Genomic DNA, 19049 nt, shown 5'->3' on the forward strand with positions numbered 1-19049 from the left:
CATTTTTAAGAAAATAAATTAATCATGTTTAGAGGTTCTTGTGTTACTACTCTGCTGAGAACATAAGAACTTACATGTGTAAGTGCCATAAAGCATACATATATTTAGAATTACACATAAGTAAAAAGTAAAAAGATCCTGGTTGATGAGTGATGATCTTCCAGGGCTGTTTCACCTGTGCGCTACTATTATATGGCGCACGGTAAATCAAGACCTGTCAATCTGAGTGACTGATCCAACCCAAGCGTGCTCAAGCTGTAAAACAGTGTCCGATTGGTCTCGACACATTGTCCCTACCCACCATATTCAACATTCAGATCATTGGTTGAACTTTCAAATGACGTTAGAAAACATTGCGTCATGATCGCAATGCAATCAGATCCTGGAAGTCCAATAACTTTAGCCAAGCAGCATGTCATGTCAGTCCGTGAGGATTTTCTCAAGATCTACACATCATTTTATATTGTGGGCTCATTTGAATCGAGACAACCAGCTCTAAATAAAGATGTGATTTACCATGGTTTACTAATGTTTCAAGAAGTTACAAAGAAGAACATGGCGCAAAGCTCTCATCTGTACACTGCTTACATGGCCGTCAGCATCAACTTTTTATGGTTTTATGCAATCGCAATGCACATTAAGCAGTTTTAAATATCAACTTTTAAATTATATAATTATGTTTCTACTTCGATTCGGTATTGTGGTCACATGAACTGAGTCAGCTACAACAATCTGTCACGCCATATAAAAGAGCGGCAAAAAAAAATTTGTGCGATAAACAATTTGTGATAAAATTGGAAAGGAGAGACTGTTTCAAATGAAAAGTAACAAAGCTTATTACATTTATTGGATGAAAGATGCACTACAAATAATGTTTAGTGAAGTTTTGTTCACACATAACAAAATAGAATAGACTAAAAGATTGATCTTGGGATTTAAGAAATTATTTTGTTTAATCAAAATGTAGATAGACTGAAATTGAGAAATCTATTATTTCAACCTAGCCATAGCATTCACACAGATGGCATGTTTTTTAGCTTATCCACATGTACACAAAATAGACTAGTCAAAACGCGGTATCGATAAAGCGGCAACTAAACATCGCTGATTTTGGCACTCCAAAAATCTTTTTTTGCTGTGTCGACATTTCAGTGTATCACTAAAAAGGTGGTAATTTCTTTCATTAAAAAAACAACAACAAAGCTAAAGATTTCTATGATATCTGGACATAAACCAACAAGTTGTTCCTCACCTTCTGCAGAGTCCTCCTTCTGATCCTCCATCTCACAGAACACTTCTTTCACCTTTGCCTCCTCTTCCTCCAGCTTCCTCTTCTGCTCTTCCTTCTTTTTCTTGCGTTTCTCCTTTCTCTTCTCTCGCTTTGCTGCCAGAGCCTGCTTTTTGCTTTCTTCACGAGACTGTTAAGAAATAATTTGAGAAGAACAAAGTTCACCGTGATGCACCATGCCGCAGAATGTTGTGACTAATATAAAAACCAATTAGTTTGCTCAATAGTTGGTCTAACTGGTCATCTGAAGATACAAACCTTCTCCAGATCAAGCTCCTTAAGGAGAATGCTGGCATTCTTGTTCGCCTCGGCTGCCTGCTGATCTTTGGCTTTGACAATGGTTTCCATGCACTGATGACATTTCTTCAGCAGTTCCTGCAGAGTGGACACATCAATTAATAGCTTCCTCAAATCATGCAAACAGTCCCCTATGGGTATATTCCAAGGCAGTCTTTGTGTTTGGGTCTTTTATACCTTATCTGCAATAGTTGCAATGTATCTCATGCACTCAATGTCAGATGGGAACTGGTTTACTTCCTTCACCAGGTACTGGACCACTTTTACATGGCCCTAAAAAGGACATATTACAGTGTTTTATGGCAGTTTTATCATTATTTTACAACAAAAGAGCAGCACAGCATCAGTGACATTCAGTCATAAGAAGAGATATCCATCAATCCTATGAACAGCATTGGCACACCGCTCACCTTGCGGAACGCTGCCATGAGGGGGGTTATCTTGCGGTTGTCTGCTGCATCCACATCGGCTCCAGCCTGCACCAACAGCTGCACCACATCAAAGTGGCCACCGTTAGCAGCTAGCCACAAAGGGGTGTTCCCCTTCTTATTTCGCACGTCAATGTGAGCCCCTCTACATTAACAGAGCAGAAAGAGCAGCATGAGACACTACAATCTGAAGAGGACTGACTGGTACTGAACACTACCAGAGTTTTAAAAACATACCTGCTGATGAGAAGCTCACAAAACTTGTAGTGGCCCTTGTCTGCAGCAATGGTGAGGGCGGTATCACGAGAGGAGGGAACTGGAGGGGCATTGACATCAGCCCCTTTATCCAACAACACACGGCCCACTTCAGCATATCCGCCAGACGCAGCCTCCATGAGAGGGGTGAGGCCAGTCTAGAGGAAGAAAAGGCCCCCTTACCATTAAATTGAATATTAAGGTAATGAACAAACATTCTACAAATCAACACTTGCCAAGTTTTCAACTTGCATCTTTTAGACATCTCTTAAAGAGTTCTTTCAAAATATAACTGCAGATTTTTACCACTTAAGTTTTTTTTATCAACTGTACAATTTAGGCTTTCTTTCCCCCGTACGGACATTAAAGCCAGACTATTTTTAAGTTCACAAAACAATAGTAAATCTATTTCTCATACACATGATTGGGCTGCTTGATATATATATATATATATATAGAAATATCGCAAATGTACAAATCTCGATATGCATATTGCAGTGTTACCAATCCTGGTCCTGGAATCCACATTTTAGATGTCCCCCAAATCAAACACACCTGATTCAATTTATCAAGTTTTGGGGAGTACTTTAGGACCAGGATTGGGAACCACTGGCATATCACAATGGCTTGTGATGAATGTTTTTTTTAATACTTCAAAAAGTTACGAAAGGTTTTAGGTTGACGCAGACAGAGAATTGACTGGGTATGCAGCTTTTATTTAAGGTTGGTGTGCATGGTTTTGTGCACTACAATGACGTATGCGAGAATCAACAAGCCATTGTGGCGCACTCAAGGCAAACTAGTCTGAGGGTGCTGTCATACTGGCAGCTTAGTTCGAAACGGGGCATGGTAATGTGAAAGCTGTCATGTGGACCCGGGAGCATATTTGGTGTACCAAAACCAATCTGCTGTCTCCTCAAAAGAATCCATTTGCAAGCAGCAGAAAGCCACCTTTATAAAATGTCAACCGTAACAGATTTATTTTCTGTATATACCGCAGCATGTAAATAAGTGGGTGTGGTTAACTCACGTGCAGCGTGAGTGAGACTGAGACACTGGTAAAAGACAAACGAGCAGATCAGGAGGATCCACAAAGGAATTACGTTTTCTAAAGGGTTGTTAATAACGTGATATTTTCGGGAAAAAATGCACAGTAGTCAACTGCGAGAGCAGTGCAGCACCTGGACAGTTTAGGGGAGCGCACATGCTCGCAACGGGGAAAGCATTATAAAGCTTACTTGACAACAACAATACATATCAATATCATAACGAATAGAAATAACATTAAATAATGTATAGTTATCTGCATCTTTCCATCTCTTATGTGTACAGTTACTTTTTACACACAAGAATCAGATTCAGCGATGTAAACTCGCAATTGTAAGGAAAAAATAGATTTTTTTATTCTGTGGCGGAAACAAGCTTCCATAGTTTTAGAATATATTTAAATAGGATTTAAAATGATTTCACGCACTTGAAGCATTATTGTTATTGTATTATGCAGTTTTCTTAAATATTGTGCAGCCCTACTCAAGGACCTCACTGCCCAAGTAACAATGTGCTAAAGTGATTACGGACCTTGGCACGGTGTTCCACGTTGGCCTTCCGGTCCAGAAGCAGGCTGACAACCTCTGCTCTGCCTTGGAAGCAAGCCAAGGTCAGTGCTGTGTTACGATTGGTCTCAATCTGTGCATTGATATCAGACCCCATGTCCAACAGCAGCTTCACTGCAGGCACATGGCCGTTCATGGCCGCCAACATGAGCGGAGAAATGCCCAGCTTACTGCCAGTCCTGAAAGAGAAACGAGAGAAGAGATCAAACGAGAGAAGAAAAAAAAAAAGAGATAGAGAAAATAGTTCATACAGTGTCTTAATGCTTCCTAATACAAGTCTTAAGACACCTGATTAAACCAATAGCAGCAGATGTTCTGACCTAGAGTTGATCTCAGCACCAGCATTCAGAAGGATCTTGATGATGTTGACATAGCCCCCTGAGGCCGCCAAGCTTAGCGGTGTGTAGTCTGAAACGTTACGGTGCTCCTTATTAGCCCCGCGAAGCAACAGCAGTTCCACCACCTGCAAAGATGAAGATAAATTAACAAACTTCCAAGACTTCCAAGTTCCAAGTCCAGGGGCATTTTTGAGGGTTTAAAAGCTTATCTGGTGAAGAGGTGGAGCTAAAACTGTTAGGGTACCTCTTGTCTGCCACCTGAGCAGGCGAGGGACAGAGGGGTGTCTTTGGTCCTCTCAGACTGAGCTTCAATGTCCCCTCCCTTGTCCAGCAGGATCTCCACCACACCCACATGGCCCGCAGTAGCCGCTAGAATTAGGGGAGTGAACCCTGTCGGCAGACATGAAGAGCAACACTCAACATCTCTATAAACATATCATACAGATAAGACTTCACACAACAAATTAAGGAGCCTTTTACCCTTCTTGTCCCGGTGCTCGATGTTGGCCCCACGTGCAATGAGCACTGAGACAAGTTCTTCATGGCCACCTGCACAGGCCAGGGTCAGTGCCGTGTCATGATTGCTCTCAGTCTGAGGGGGAAAAAGATGAAGACGCTTCAATATGTCACTTAAAGACAAATATGGACAATTTGATGCATAGTTTTATCATGTCTACAAATGCTCCACAGCAGTCATTTCTGTTATATGATTGTTGTGTTGATGTTAAATGCGGAGAAGATGGTCTTACATGTGCGTCAATGTCCACTGAGGGATACAGAGGGAGCATGGAGGGTGGGGAGACTGTGTTGATGGGCGTCTGTACGGAGGGCTGAGGGGAGGGCGAAGTTGTAGTGTTTACCACAGGCACTCTGCTGTTCACAGCTGCAAAGACAGAGACAGACCAGTGGCATTTTAATATTAATAATATACAATTTTAGTATTTATTAACATTTAAAATTAGCTTTAATTTTTATTTTTCATTTTGTTTAGTGATCTTTAGTAATCATTTGTATTAGGTTTTGTTTTTTAATATTTGTCTTTAGCTTTATTTTTAGTAATTTTAGTACTTCAACAAACTTATTTCAGTTAGCCAAGGAAATTTCTGATTTTCGTTTAACCTTTTTAATTTGAGGTTTTTCGTCTAATTTTTTTATTTTATTCCAGCTTCACTTACCAAAACAATTTTTAATAGTTTAGTTAACCATAGCAACACTTGATTCAGACACATTAAACAACAGTGTATCCTGCAATAATGTATCCCTTGTACTAAAATCACTACAATTGCAAATAAAAATAAAAATTAGGGCTGTCAATCGATTAAAATTTTTAATCGCGATTAATCGCATGGTTGTCATGAGTTAACTCGCGATTAATCGCATTTAATCGCACCTTTTTTATTTGTTCTAAATATACCTTAAATTAATACTTTTCAAGTTTGTAATACTCTAATCAACGTGGGCATTGATAAATATAGATGCTTTATGCAAATGTATGTTTATTATTGAAACCATAGTCAATATAGCATGAAGACGAGACATGTTTCAAAGGTCATAGATGTTTTTCAAAGAACTTGTTCATGTCTATTAGACACATGTAGAAAGAAAAAAGAAATACCAGGTTCCCATTACTTCTCTTTCTTTGCACTGAGCAATTTACTAACACAAACATGTTTAGATTTTTGCATGACAGGGCAGCTCTTCTGAAAATGCTAAATGTACATTTAGCATTTATTATTACATTGTAGTTTGTCTCTCTCTGTGCCCATTTTGATGAAGCTAAATTCTCAATACATTCTCAATAAAACGTATATTTTACTGTTTCTGTTGTCAAACAACGGAATGAATTTGAAATGGTGACTGAAACGCGACCAAATAAACATAACCAGCTCTCCCTTCCAAGACGTTAATCTGCACAAAAATTCTGATAATCGAGCCGTCGTCTGGTGAAATCAAATACACATAAGCTAAAGACAATATCCGTGCTCTGATTTCGGCTATATTTGTAAAATTAGAGAAGCAACATAATATCTGTGTTTAACTGAATTAAAGCGCTGCTCCTCCGCGTGAGACGCAGAGAGAGAGAGAGAGAGAGAGAGAGAGAGAGAGAGAGAGAGAGAGGCGCGCGCGTGCTGGGAGAGCAGTACCGGCGGTACCGGTATATTCTCAGAAACTAAATAAGGTTTGGGCGCTTTGTTGAAGGGAAAAAAATCGCTAAAGGGGTCTGCAATGTGGCTAAGTTGCCAACACTGTGTATCTGCATTTCTCCAACTAGGTTTTGGGCCACGGGTCAAACAGAAAATACGCGCTGCGTTAATCGTCCGTTAAAAAAATTAGTGCCGTTAATATGATTTTGCGTTAACGCGTTATTAACGCGCTAAATTTGACAGCCCTAATAAAAATAAAAAGCATATAAAAATGAGGGGAAAAAGAGGAAGTTGGGGAAGGACATTCCCTTATCCCCTTTTGTTATACTCCCAAACATTTTAGTTGGCATGAAAGTTATTAATCATGATAAGCTATTTCTAGTCAGTAGCAGCTTATATTAGGGCAGGGATATTCGCATTCTCGAAAGCTTTTGATTGGCCATAAATTCATATACAACCATTTGTGGTCATCACTATTTTTGGTCTGATTTCCCAGGAGAGAAAGATTGAACTTTAAATGTGTACATCTTCTAAAAAATATAATTTAGTAAACTTTTGGGAGTAGACTAGCATAAATATTGTCAATCATGCATAAATGTTAGTATAATCATAGTGGGCCAAATGCCAAAAGGCTGATTAGTAGCCAATAGGAATTTAGGCATTTCATTTCTTATCACTGGTTGTCATCCTGAAGGGATGCAAAGGCAGCCCTGGTTGCAGTGAGCTTACCCGCCATGATGTCATCAAGCGTATCTGTGAGCGTTTGTGCGGGTGTGGCGACCATGAGTCCATCGGGTGCCTGTGTAAGAAGCCCCGGCCCCAACCCTGTCAGCTGCTGACCTAGCAACACCCTCTGCAGGTCTGGGCTGCTGCTTCCCGGGTACTCTGCGTTACTGAAGTCTGTGGACTGCTGCAGGGCCAGAGGCTGGATGGGAACGAAGCTGGTCAGCAGAGGGGGACTCTGGAGGGCCTGGTTCTGAGGTGGCGGAGGTGGCGGCGGCTGCGTTGCCTCTCTGTACAGAATGGTATCCACCTGTGGCAGCTTGGCACAGTCAACGTCATCTTCATACTCGTCCTCATCTTCGTCCTCCTCATCCTCATCATTGGTAGGGGTGGGCCTGTGGTCCTCCTCTCTGCAATTAACCTCACTTTCGTTGTCAGAGCCCAGCTGTGTGGCCTGCAGGGGCAGGGGGGTGCTGAGCATCTCCACCCCTGCCGCCTGGCCCAGCTCCTCCTTGAGCCCCTTGGTCTCCATATATTCTTTGGTGAACTGCTGCTGCGTCTTCAGCTGCAACTGCCGCTCCACCTTCTGCAGCTCCTTCAAGATCTTCTTCTTTTTCTGCACCTGCTCCTCGCGACTCTTCTTTAGCTCCTCGATCTTGTCTTTGGTGAGCGGCTCACCCTGGATGAGCTCGAGTGACTGCAGCTGGGCCTTCTCGATGGCACTGATGCGCTGGCCCAGCTCATTCAGCTTGCCCTCCGTCTCCTCTACGATGCACTCCAGAGGCTGGTACGAGTGAAATGGTGGCAGCAGGTCAGCGTCTAAGCCACCCGAAGCCACAGAGTTGCTCTGAAGGGAGCTCAGCCTTTGTTTGGACGCACCTAAGAGAAAAACCAAACTAATGCTCAAACCAAAAACCTGATATTAACCAGACATCATGCATACAGTGCAACTCATCAACACAGTCTAGTTATTCTACTCAACTGAATGCATTTCGATACTCATGGGCCCCCTTTACACAAGAGATAAACAAAAAATGAATAGCTTAAGTTTTTTATCTGGACTGCAGTAAGACTTTCATTCCAATATATCTAAAGCATGAGAGCAGTGTCTGTTGTCTTTTGTTGAGAGCAGAAGAAACAGCAACACAAACGCTGTAGCGTCATGTATACAATAATGTGCAGCGTAAATAAGCGTGCGTATTACTTGCCTATCTGAATATGGAATGGCAAAAATGCACTTGCATTTACAACTACATCAAATATTCAAAATCTAAAACCATCTTCAAATGCTTATGGTGATCCTGTCACAATGCATCTAGAGTTCATTGTGTAAGCTGCCTTTTAACATGGCCAAGCATTATTCAATTGTGATATGATGACAGAAAACAAAGTGGATTCTTCATTTGTGAAATGGCAGAGAATTGATACAATAATAGTTCATAAAGGCTACGTTCACACTGTCAGTCCAAATACAAATATTTGTGTATCCGACTGGAATCTGATAAATAAGTGACTGTTCTTATGTATTGCAACTGTTCAGATCCGATTTGTGTGTTATGTAGCACTCTTTAGTTTTCTTTCTTTCATTGTTTCTATGGCAATGATGTGCTAAAATACACTTTTTTGCCATTCACACATGCTAAGTATGATTGGATTCTGAACTGGATATGCACAAAAATCAGATTTGCACTGACAGTGAACAAAAAGACTATAGCCACTTTGATAAGTGGTACGTCATCTTGAGCAAAACATCCAGTTGATTAGAATAACTTTACCAGAAATTCTAGTCAAACTAACCTTTGCTTGTAACGGGTGGGGGCGTGGGGATGGTGGAGGGCACTCTGTCTGGCTCCTGGGGGGGCACCACCATAGCCAGGGCTTGGAATGGGACTCGAGGGGCCTGCACGTGAAACAAAATTGACAATCTATTAAAGAAAACTTTAAACTATTATATAATATACATTCGTGTTGCATACACTTGGCTCTCTATAAATTGGTATTTTAATCTCTCAAAGCATTAGGTAAATTAAAGAGGGTAATTTGTAGTGATGCTTAGACTGTTGGATAGTGTAAAGCATGTTTCTGCTCACCTGAGAAGTGTCATGAGAGGGCGGTGTGAGTTGGGACATGTCTGGGGCAGGGACTGACAGGATGTTGTTTGGGTAGTCTAGCAGGTAGGACACCACATTAGTGTGACCACCTTTAGCAGCTTCAATCAGCATTGTGGAGCCATCCTGTGAGGAGAAGAGAAACTCTGATTAACACAGGGGACTGACCAAAGTTTGTGTGACCATATATCATCCGTTAGCATCTGGGCAGGGTCATTCTCTGGAACCCTCACCTTCAGTCTGTGGGTGGGGTCAGCACCATGGGCCAACAGCAGCTCCACAACAGCCAGATGGCCCCCCGCACAAGCCAGAGAAACCACTGTGTGATCATTGTTGGCTGTGGCTCTATTAACATTAGCACCTGCAGACAAAAGTGTGTGGTTGAATTTTAAAATACAATGTAAAATAAGAAACAAAGGGGGCAGAAGCCAACATAAAAATATAATTTATAGTGGTTCATCATTTGATGGTTATAAAAAAAAAAATCGTTGTATCTAAAATGTCATAACCTTATTTATTATAATGCATGGTCATATGGGCCATAAACAACAAAAACAATAGCTGTGTACCAAATGACGCACGATACGCTTATCCACTATGTACTCAACCATGTAGTGTATGAACTATGTTTACGTTTATTTTGTCTTTTAACATCGGAGTCTCTCCCCTACGTAATTAAAGCTGCAACAGTAAAGTGCATGAAGTGTCCAACGTTTCACACTTTGTTTTTCCAGTCCATCATCCAGGTACTTAAAGTGCACTTTTTCTTTTTAGAATTTTCAGTGTCAATGCACTACTCACACTATTTATACCACAAAATGTACACGATTTGGGACGCACCTATCAACTTTTTTATACTGGACAAGTATAAAAGCATCTGGTTGTTGAAACCACATATGTAAATTTGACTTCTCCGGAAAAGTAAAAAAATAAACATGTGAGAGCCCGTTATAGGCTATATGACATGTTATAGTCAGATATGACAGCGCTAATGCAACACGCATTGTCACAAATGAGTAGCTGAGTATCTCTTCAGCAAGCAGATGCGCAAACTGCCACAAATGAAACAAAGTCGGAGACGCTCAAAACACAATCACCTTCATTAAAAGTAGTTAGACTAAATGATCTTACCAGTGCTGATGCCACGCTCTCTCCTATTGCGGTCTTTGATCTTGAAATTAGCTGATGATAAATAAAATGCAGCTCATATCTGTTGCTTTCGTTGATGTGAACTCCGTTAAATTTGCATATAGCGGCGGAATTGAAGATTGAATTTATATTCGTTTTGTGGAGACACATTTATGTGGCCGTATAAATGGAACCGTTTTAACAAATCAGAGATATTCGATAAGTAAAAACACATGAAGTGACCAGGTGTAAACAGGCCAAAAGCTCATGACCTTAAACATTTAACATTAAGTGACCCCATGCAAGTATTTTTCTGCAGCAAACTGGTGTCCCTGATGAATGTTCACTATGCTGATTGCAAAGAGCCAATTAATTGGTGATGAAATTCATTATTTTTATCATCATCATATATTGTCAATCTCATTGATTGTTTGTTGCAGCCCTAGTTTGGGACTTCACAACTTGCCTTTGCTGATGAGAAACTGCACAGTGCACAGGTGTCCTGCTCTGGCTGCTTTCATCAATGGAGTCCTGCCCCCTTCTGATTCATGTTCCTGAGAAACAGAGACCAGTCATCTCTAAACAGGCTTTAATTGTATAAATCTCAAAATGAAAAAAAAAAAAAAAAAAAATGAAAAAAAAAAAAAAAAATGCAATCATGGTAAATCAGGATATCCACAAACCAGGTCAGCCCCTGTTTGCAGCAGCACGTCGGCCACATCCGTGTGTCCATTCTCACACGCATATGTCAGAGCTGTGTCACCCGTGGCTGTTGTGGCATGGACATTAGCTCCTGAACAGAGAGAGAAAAGTCTGTGAACACATTACGTCATATGCAGGAGAAAGAAATTTGAAGAATTATATCTAAAGCAAAGCCTTACCTGCAGCCAACAAGTATTTGACCAGTTCCAAATGCCCCTCCTGTGCAGCCTCCATGAGTGGGGTTGAGCAACCCAACTCAATGTCCGCCCCAGCTTTGATGAGGAAATCAGCCACCTCTAGGAAACCTCCACAACATGCTAGAGTCAACGCAGTCTCCTGCGTCTCCTCTGTCTGAGCGTTAATATTTGCACCTAAAACCAAACAATAAAGACCAATTTTCAGTTCGTGAACAAGAATGAACTTGAAAAGGAAACTTAACATTCAGATAGTTTGAAAACAGACAATTTTAACAAAGCAAGCTTTGTATTTCTAATTCATCCCTTTGAGTAGGGATGGGCATTCGATTAAATTTTCTTAGACGATCGTCAGGAGAATTAACGATCGACTATCGATTAATCATTAATATTTTTATATTGAAATTCATTATTTCTTTAACTTTTTATAAATTAAAAATGCAATGAAAATACAAAAATACAGTTTGTTTGTCCTCAATGAGATCTTATTACAAGATCAACTTGTGGCAGTGAAACTGGACGTTCGGTAGACTTGAAGATATGCCCTGCGGTGCTCTAAAACAGCGTAACCTGCAGCTGCGAGCCGGCGTTCTTAAACAGAGACCCATGGCCACTTCATCCGTTTTCTGTGATCGGATGGCTATCCGATCGTGTAAAGACCAAATGTAAATGCCCTCCGAAACGCATTCGAGACGGATTTAAACCCGATCGCTCAAACCACTTCAGGAGGAGATCTGAGACGCATTCCAGACGAAACTGGACAAGAGTAAATGCATCTGGTTGTTGAAACCACATGTAAATTTGACTTATCCCAAAAATGCTAAGAAATAAACATGTTATAGGCTATATGTCATGTTATAGCCAGATATGACGACGCTACTTCAACACGCATCACCACATATGAGCATCTATTCATCAAGCCAACGTACAAACTATCGCAAATCAACGTGAAAGTCATTCATCAACACACAATCATCTTCATTAAAAGTAAAGAACCGAAATGATCTTACCAAGGCTGTTGCCGCAATATCTTGTTGCAGTCTTTGATTTAATTTCGGTGATGATCAATAAAATGCAGCTCATATCAGTTGCTTTCGGTGACGTGCAACAATTTAAATATGCATATAGCGCGGGAATTCAAGATCGGATTTATATCCGTTTCACAAAAACACATTTATGTGACCAGGTGTAAATGGAATCGTTTTGATAAATCAGATAGCTATCCGATCTGAGAAAACGCATGAAGTTCCCATAGAACTTCTGCACCAGTCTACTGATTTCTGTTGAGAAAGATAAGCATGTTGACATGATCTGGGATCAGATGCGACCGCAACCTGGTGACAGCCAGTCCAGCCGCCGAAAACACCCGCTCTGAAGGGACTAACGTTGCCGGGATGCACAGGTACCTCAGCGCTAAAGTTCAAGACTCACACTACGCAACGCAACCTGCATTAGTTTAATCGATAACAAATAAACGTGATCGACGAAATTCTTAACGATCAATTATCGATCGTCGATTAATCATGCCCATCCCTACCTTTGAGATTGTATTACTTTTTTAAATGGATTCTGGTTGTGTTATTGACTTAAATCCTAAGAGCGAAGTCTACGAAACTGAGATGACCCCAGTACCTTGTGCCAGGAGCAGTGCTACCATCTCTTCATGGCCCTCACGAGCTGCCTCCATCAGTGGAGTGTAGCCCTCATCATTCACTTCTTCCAGGTTGGCGCCCCTCTCGATCAGAAGTGCTGCCAGCTCCACGTGACCCCCGCAGGCAGCCAGCGTTAGAGGCGACTCAAATGAGTCTGCAGGCATGTTTACCTGTGCCCCACTATCCAATAGCAGCCGTGCCACCTCCACATGCCCATCCTACAAAAGACAACCATGAGAATAACAACTCAAAAGACCAGCACAAACATCAGAGGAAGTACCTACGAGACTGTGAACATAAAAGCTGGTGTTACCATGCAGGCCTCCATGAGAGCAGTGTGCATCTCATCTGTCTTGTGCTCCTGGTCGGCTCCTGCTTCTAAGAGAAACCGGACCATGTCCAAGTGCCCTGAGGAACAGGCAGGATACGGTCAATATCACTCCAAAATGTACCAAACTGATTGATTTCATAATATAAAGTTCAGCATACTATTTCAATGAACAGAATTTACATGCACATCATTGTCCATTTAAGGTCTATATTCTGGTTAAGTCTTTATTATGAAAGGACAGAAATAACATGCTCCACAGATATTGGAATATTCCGGTAAGAGTTTATGGGTTCTTTAATGAATAGAAAGTTCAAATGAACAGCATTTATATGAAACAAACATTTTTGTAACATTATGTCTTTACCGTCACTTTTGATAAATCTAATGCATCCTTGCTAAATGAAAGAATAACTTTCTTAAAAAAAAAAAAAAAAAAAAAAATTGACCTACTGACCTCGGTCCTGTACACAGCATATTTCAAATAAACTAAGATTTGAAAGGTTTTTTTTTTTTTTTTTTTTAGAAATATTAAAAATACTATTTATTACAATACCATTAGGCAAATTGTTCTTGTATTTAAGTATCACCACCCAGATTTACCTTTGTTTCAATGTGCAGGTAAACATGAATGATCAGTTACAGTGGATTTTCTGAAAAAGCTTTTTACAACATACAAAATTCAGACTAATACAGGCATATGGCTACTTCATCATTCAGATTTCTAAGTTCTTAGTCTGATTGTTAGTGCATTAATCTGCTTCCCTTAACCAGAATAAGACCATTTTCTGATAATTATCTTATGCATGTAAACAGTCTATGATACAATGAGACGCACCTTTATAGCAGGCGAGTGTGAGTGCGCTCTCCTTAAATTCGTTGGAGTGTGTGTTGATTCCAGCGCCATACTCCAGGAGCACACGAGCGACCTCCACGTGGCCCGCACTGGCAGCCTCCATTAACGGAGTGTGACCATTCTCATTGTGATCCTCAATGTTAGCACCCTCCTTCAGCAACACCTTTACTACATCCAGAAAGCCTCCTGCACACGCATATGTCAAGGCTGTGTTACCTGCAAGAAGGGGAAAGGCAATGGATGAACAAGGTGTGTTTGCAAGCATGCATTTGTAGGCTTGCACAAGAGTGAAAATGTCCTCTAATCTTTTCAGCCCACTTTCATTTCACACTGTTGTTTTTATTTATTATAAAAAATGGTTGTATATTGTCGTACCTGTCGAGGACTGTGCGTTAACGTCGGCTCCGTGCACTAGGAGCAGTTTGACGATGTCAACGTAACCACCGCTTGCAGCAGCCATAAGTGGCGTGATGTCTCCTTTGATCCCTCTGTCCTCCACGTTAGCATGCATGGCCAGCAAGACCTACAACCCCAAACTCAAATCAACAGACATTCTTCTCAGATAACCACAGTACATGCTTCAATTAAAATTAAAGGTAAAGCATGCAATTTCTTCACCACTAACAGCACCATAACCAATCGCAGTCAGGAATGGGACAATTGGTCTGGAAATAGGGTGTTAAGTTTTGTTTTGTTTTGAAAAAAAAATCTATTTGAGGTATCAAGGTATAAATAATAAAGTATAGTAGCCTTGATAATACTTAATATAAGAATCTCATAAATCATGAGATAATAAACAGGGACTAGCCAAGACAAGTTTATTTGTATAGCACTTACAATAAACATTGTTTTCAAAGAAGCTTTACAAAAAAAATCATGACATTAATGTTTATAATATCTTAATATCGTCATGCCTTACAGTCGCATATAGAAGACAAGAGCTCGGCGATAATATAGTTTACTTTTGCGACAATACAAGCAGTTGAGATTTGCTATAAGTATATATATCAAACTCTGTGAGTGTTCAGAATGCATGTGGATAAAGTTGGACAAACTATATATCTAACTTTATATATATAGAGCTAAAATAGATAGACAGACGTGACAATATAGATATTCATTTAGCGATGATATAAATAATGTTGCCGAGATTTGCCAACTACCTGTTTGTCAGGAAAAAAAAATGGCAGAAGGGAAATGTTTCTGAAATTTATTTGATTTTTTTTTTTTTTTTTTTTTCAGTTCAATACTGCTTTAAGTGCTGAAATTACACACACAACCTTAACTTAACATTTCAATTATTTATTTGATTTTAATTATTGAATTTTTTTTAATCATTCATGCATTTGACAAGGAGTTGTTTTGGCTGTTAGCAACTGAAAAGGAAAGCTTCAGGCTTGGAAGTTTGGTAGCACAAAACACTAAGTGTCCGAGTCTGTACACGGTACCTGTGCAAGCTCATAGTATCCAGCTGAGCAGGCCAGACACAGCAGGCTCTCGCCCTCCTCTGTGTGTTCGTTGACGCTGCGTCCCTCGTCTAGCAGCTTCCGCACCGCATTCACGTCGCCGTCCGAGCAGGCCTCAGCCAGGCTACGGCTAAAAATAACCAGACTACTACAATTACTGCGACTGTGCAGGCGAAGCTAAGCTAACTACTCTAACTCAAGGAGGAACAAGAAGACTCATACAGCTGCTTGTGTCTAATTACAGAGGTTTCAAATATCAAGTGCACTTTAAACATTCAGACAAAGCTTAAAACACATTTAATATTGCTCAGCTTTTAGCTTTAATGTAGTTATTCTTGCTGGTTGAACATGAGTGTTGCATCATGATGTGTGGGCACAGGAAAATAAATTGTATGTGTGAGAAAAGATGCCTACTTGTCGGCCTGGCTGGCGTTGAGTGTGTTTTCGGCCCTCATGCGGGTGAGGGCGGCGGCGGCCTCATCCAGCGCGCAACTCACCGACGACGTCAGGCGGCGTAACACCTCTGGATCTGCAAAGGCTTTGCCATCGGCAGTGGAGAGTTTACCAATGCCTGTAGCATCCAGCCCCACACCAGCACCACACGCCATCCAGCAAGAACAAACGCATCCATGGTTAGTACAGGCCCAACACGCTCACACACAGGAAATACAACGGTCGGTTAGCCAAATTCACACCATGCAGTTTTAGTCATGTATAAACTTATGTCGAAAACTAAATTTCAAAGCTCCCATAGAGTTTGAGTGGCATAACACTATAAATGCTCAAACAAATTATAATGATTTTCCCATAAAAAAAGAAAGATATTTATTAGAGGTTGACCGATAATGCATTTTGTTGATACCAATAACCAAGGTGGGGAGAAAACAATTTCCAGTTTACTGGATGCTAGATTTAAAGTCCATATTTACTATGTTATTTATATTGCCTTGTATGCCAGTAATGGGACAGAGACTCAGTCCAAAATGCATGCAGTGTATTGTGAGAATAAAAATCTCCAAAAGATGATTCTGTTCTCAATGTGATTACTAACTTTAAAAAGTACCAAAATACAGCAGACTTGTATTCTGAAATATCTTTGCTCCCTGCGGCACTCAAGCAGATAAATGGTTATCAATAAACAGGACTGTCCCTATCGATTGGCAATCAAGCATGCTGCAAATTATTTTGACTATGTAATTTGAAATGTTTTTTTATAAAAAAGGCCAAATGAGTCAAATTTTAAGTAGGCTATAAGTGCAAAGATTGCATAAATGTTATGCCTTCATTACAATAACTTCATGACTATGTAAGTAGTAATATTGTGTTTATTTTGTGTATACATACACAGTATCTCACAAAAGTGAGTACACCACTCACATTTCAGCAAACATTTTAGTATATCTTCTCAAGGGACAATACTATAGAAATTAAACTTGGATTTTTTTAGAGTGGTCAATGTGCAATGTGTTGGCAACATACAGCAATTATTGTCAAAATAGCTGGCAACAAAAGTGAGTACACCCTAAGTGATAATAGCTGTATGTCGTTTAACCATGTAAAGCCACATGCCCTATTCATCATGTTCATGTTTTTGTCTGCTTGACAGGACTAGGGATGGGACGATTACCGGTTTCACGATAAACCACAATAAAATGTACTGACGGTTAGTAATATCGTTTAAAATTTAATTATCATTATAACCGTGTTTGATTATCGCGATTTTAGATCCTGTTCAGCCAGCAACATTCTGACGCAGCCGCAGGCGCAATGTTATTTTTTTTATTCAAGAAGGAATTGCGGAAGGCAGTGACCGTGCTCAGGAGATTTTTCAGCCTTTTAAAAGAACCAATTCTGAGGTGTGGTCATATTTTGGCTTTAACAAAAGTCCTGAGGGAAACTTAATCGAGGATGGTCACCCTGTCAGCAGAACATGCACAAGAAAAAGTTGCTGCAATAGGGGGAAACTTTAGATCTGCCGAGTCGTCTTGTGTGACCATCACCCACTGTTGTATAGCGAACGCAAGGCAAGTTAACTTTGACCTCAATACCAAAACTACGTCTGGGAAATAATTGGGCATGAAATGTTGTTTTAAGTTGAACTATTTTATATCAATAAACGTGAGGCTTCCACAAAGAAAAGTTCGCAGCAAGTGGTTGAGCCAAAGACGAACGAACAAGTTCAAACAAGACTATTAAGAGTGACATTTAAGGGATAATAATTTATATTCATTATACACTTATTACACCGATTTTTTTTTTTTTTTTTGCCACAATTACGGGGACATTGAATTGAGATTAATGTTTTCTTACCTTTTTATAAATCATGTACAGCATACAAAATCGTTCAGACAAGATGATCACAACAATATTATCAAACTCTGTAAATAATAAATCAACTCTGATTTATCAATTTTCAATTAAAAACGGAGACGCAAGACGGCAAGTTGTATTTGAATGAAATGAGAGAGCGCGTCCGTTGTGTAACGTCTGGTCTGTCAGAGAGTTTGAAGTCTGCCCAGATGAAGAATGACAGTGCAAATGAACTGGTAGTGCCACGAGACTTTTATAGATGTTTTCTCTCAGTTAAGCACACTCTTCACATACATGTCGAAGAGCGAATGTTAAAAGGGAAAAGAAAACACTCTAAAACACGCTACAAATCAAAGTGGAAGTAAACACATTATAATAAAACAACGGTCAGCAGTAGAGCAGTCATCTTCCTCTTTGCGTGATCAATCTCACTCTCACTGTGCGTGCGCGCTCACATAAAAACAGCATGCATACAATAACGTACGCCATAGAAGAATTTATCTTAAAGGCACATCAACATTCATGTCATGAACACTCCTTAACACTAGGTGGCCGTTACAATGGATGTGCGCGGTGTTATAATGCGTTGCTATCGACGACCGTCATTATAAGGAAGGAAATGCTTTAAAAAGTGCATAGAGCTGCTTGTTTTATTTGTTGTTTGTTGATTTTCAAATATAAAACTTGTTGAAATGTCTTCAGTGTGAGCATCAACTCTTTTTGAACACTTTCATCTCGTTTTAACAAAACCATGATAATATTGATAATCGCGATAATTTGGGTCACTATTATCATGATATATAATTTTCATACCAACCCATCCATAGACAGGACCATACAAATTTGTGTATCTTGTATTAGAGCAGTTAAAATTTGTGCTTCAAGAACAATTCTCTCATACTGACCACTGGATGTTCAACATGGCACCTCATGGCAAAGAACTCTAAGGATTTGAGAATTAGAATTGTTGCTCTCCACAAAGATGACCTAGGCTATAAGATTGGTAACACCCTGAAACTGAGTTACAATATAGGCCAGGGTCATACAGAGGTTTTCCAAGACAGATTCCACTCGGGAACAGGCCTCGCCAGGGTCAAATAAAGAAGTTGAGTCCTCATGCTGTGCATCAGGTGCAGAAGCTGGCTTCAAAAAACATACACATGAGTGCTGCCAGCATTGCTTTAGCGGTTGCAGAAGCGGAAGGTCAGCTTGTCAGTGT

The 19049-nt window shown here is 40.2% G+C and overlaps 1 protein-coding gene across 7 annotated transcripts in view; it reads right to left on the reverse strand.

The window, feature by feature from the left end:
* The window catches only part of ankhd1 (ankyrin repeat and KH domain containing 1), a gene marked incomplete at its 5' end in the record, with an annotated part of 60703 nt that overhangs the window by 5547 nt on the left and 36107 nt on the right, over positions 1-19049 (reverse strand). For 3 of the 7 annotated variants that reach the window (XM_081391309.1, XM_081391308.1, XM_081391310.1), the window contains 23 exons: positions 1253-1418; positions 1547-1663; positions 1763-1858; positions 1996-2158; positions 2251-2426; positions 3847-4060; positions 4202-4344; positions 4464-4609; positions 4700-4811; positions 4969-5102; positions 7093-7965; positions 8884-8986; positions 9177-9320; positions 9428-9555; positions 10789-10876; positions 11006-11115; positions 11204-11395; positions 12851-13088; positions 13184-13278; positions 14037-14270; positions 14430-14577; positions 15503-15665; positions 15935-16091. In XM_081391309.1, the coding sequence (XP_081247435.1) occupies positions 1253-1418; positions 1547-1663; positions 1763-1858; positions 1996-2158; positions 2251-2426; positions 3847-4060; positions 4202-4344; positions 4464-4609; positions 4700-4811; positions 4969-5102; positions 7093-7965; positions 8884-8986; positions 9177-9320; positions 9428-9555; positions 10789-10876; positions 11006-11115; positions 11204-11395; positions 12851-13088; positions 13184-13278; positions 14037-14270; positions 14430-14577; positions 15503-15665; positions 15935-16091 (4140 nt within the window). The remainder of the gene's footprint in view (positions 1-1252; positions 1419-1546; positions 1664-1762; positions 1859-1995; positions 2159-2250; positions 2427-3846; positions 4061-4201; positions 4345-4463; positions 4610-4699; positions 4812-4968; positions 5103-7092; positions 7966-8883; positions 8987-9176; positions 9321-9427; positions 9556-10788; positions 10877-11005; positions 11116-11203; positions 11396-12850; positions 13089-13183; positions 13279-14036; positions 14271-14429; positions 14578-15502; positions 15666-15934; positions 16092-19049) is intronic. The other 4 variants (XM_081391311.1, XM_081391314.1, XM_081391313.1 and 1 more) reach the window with 3 other exon arrangements.

The sequence above is a fragment of the Scardinius erythrophthalmus genome, assembly GCF_964197995.2.
Source record: "Scardinius erythrophthalmus genome assembly, chromosome: 17".
Classification (NCBI taxonomy): Eukaryota; Metazoa; Chordata; class Actinopteri; order Cypriniformes; family Leuciscidae; genus Scardinius; species Scardinius erythrophthalmus.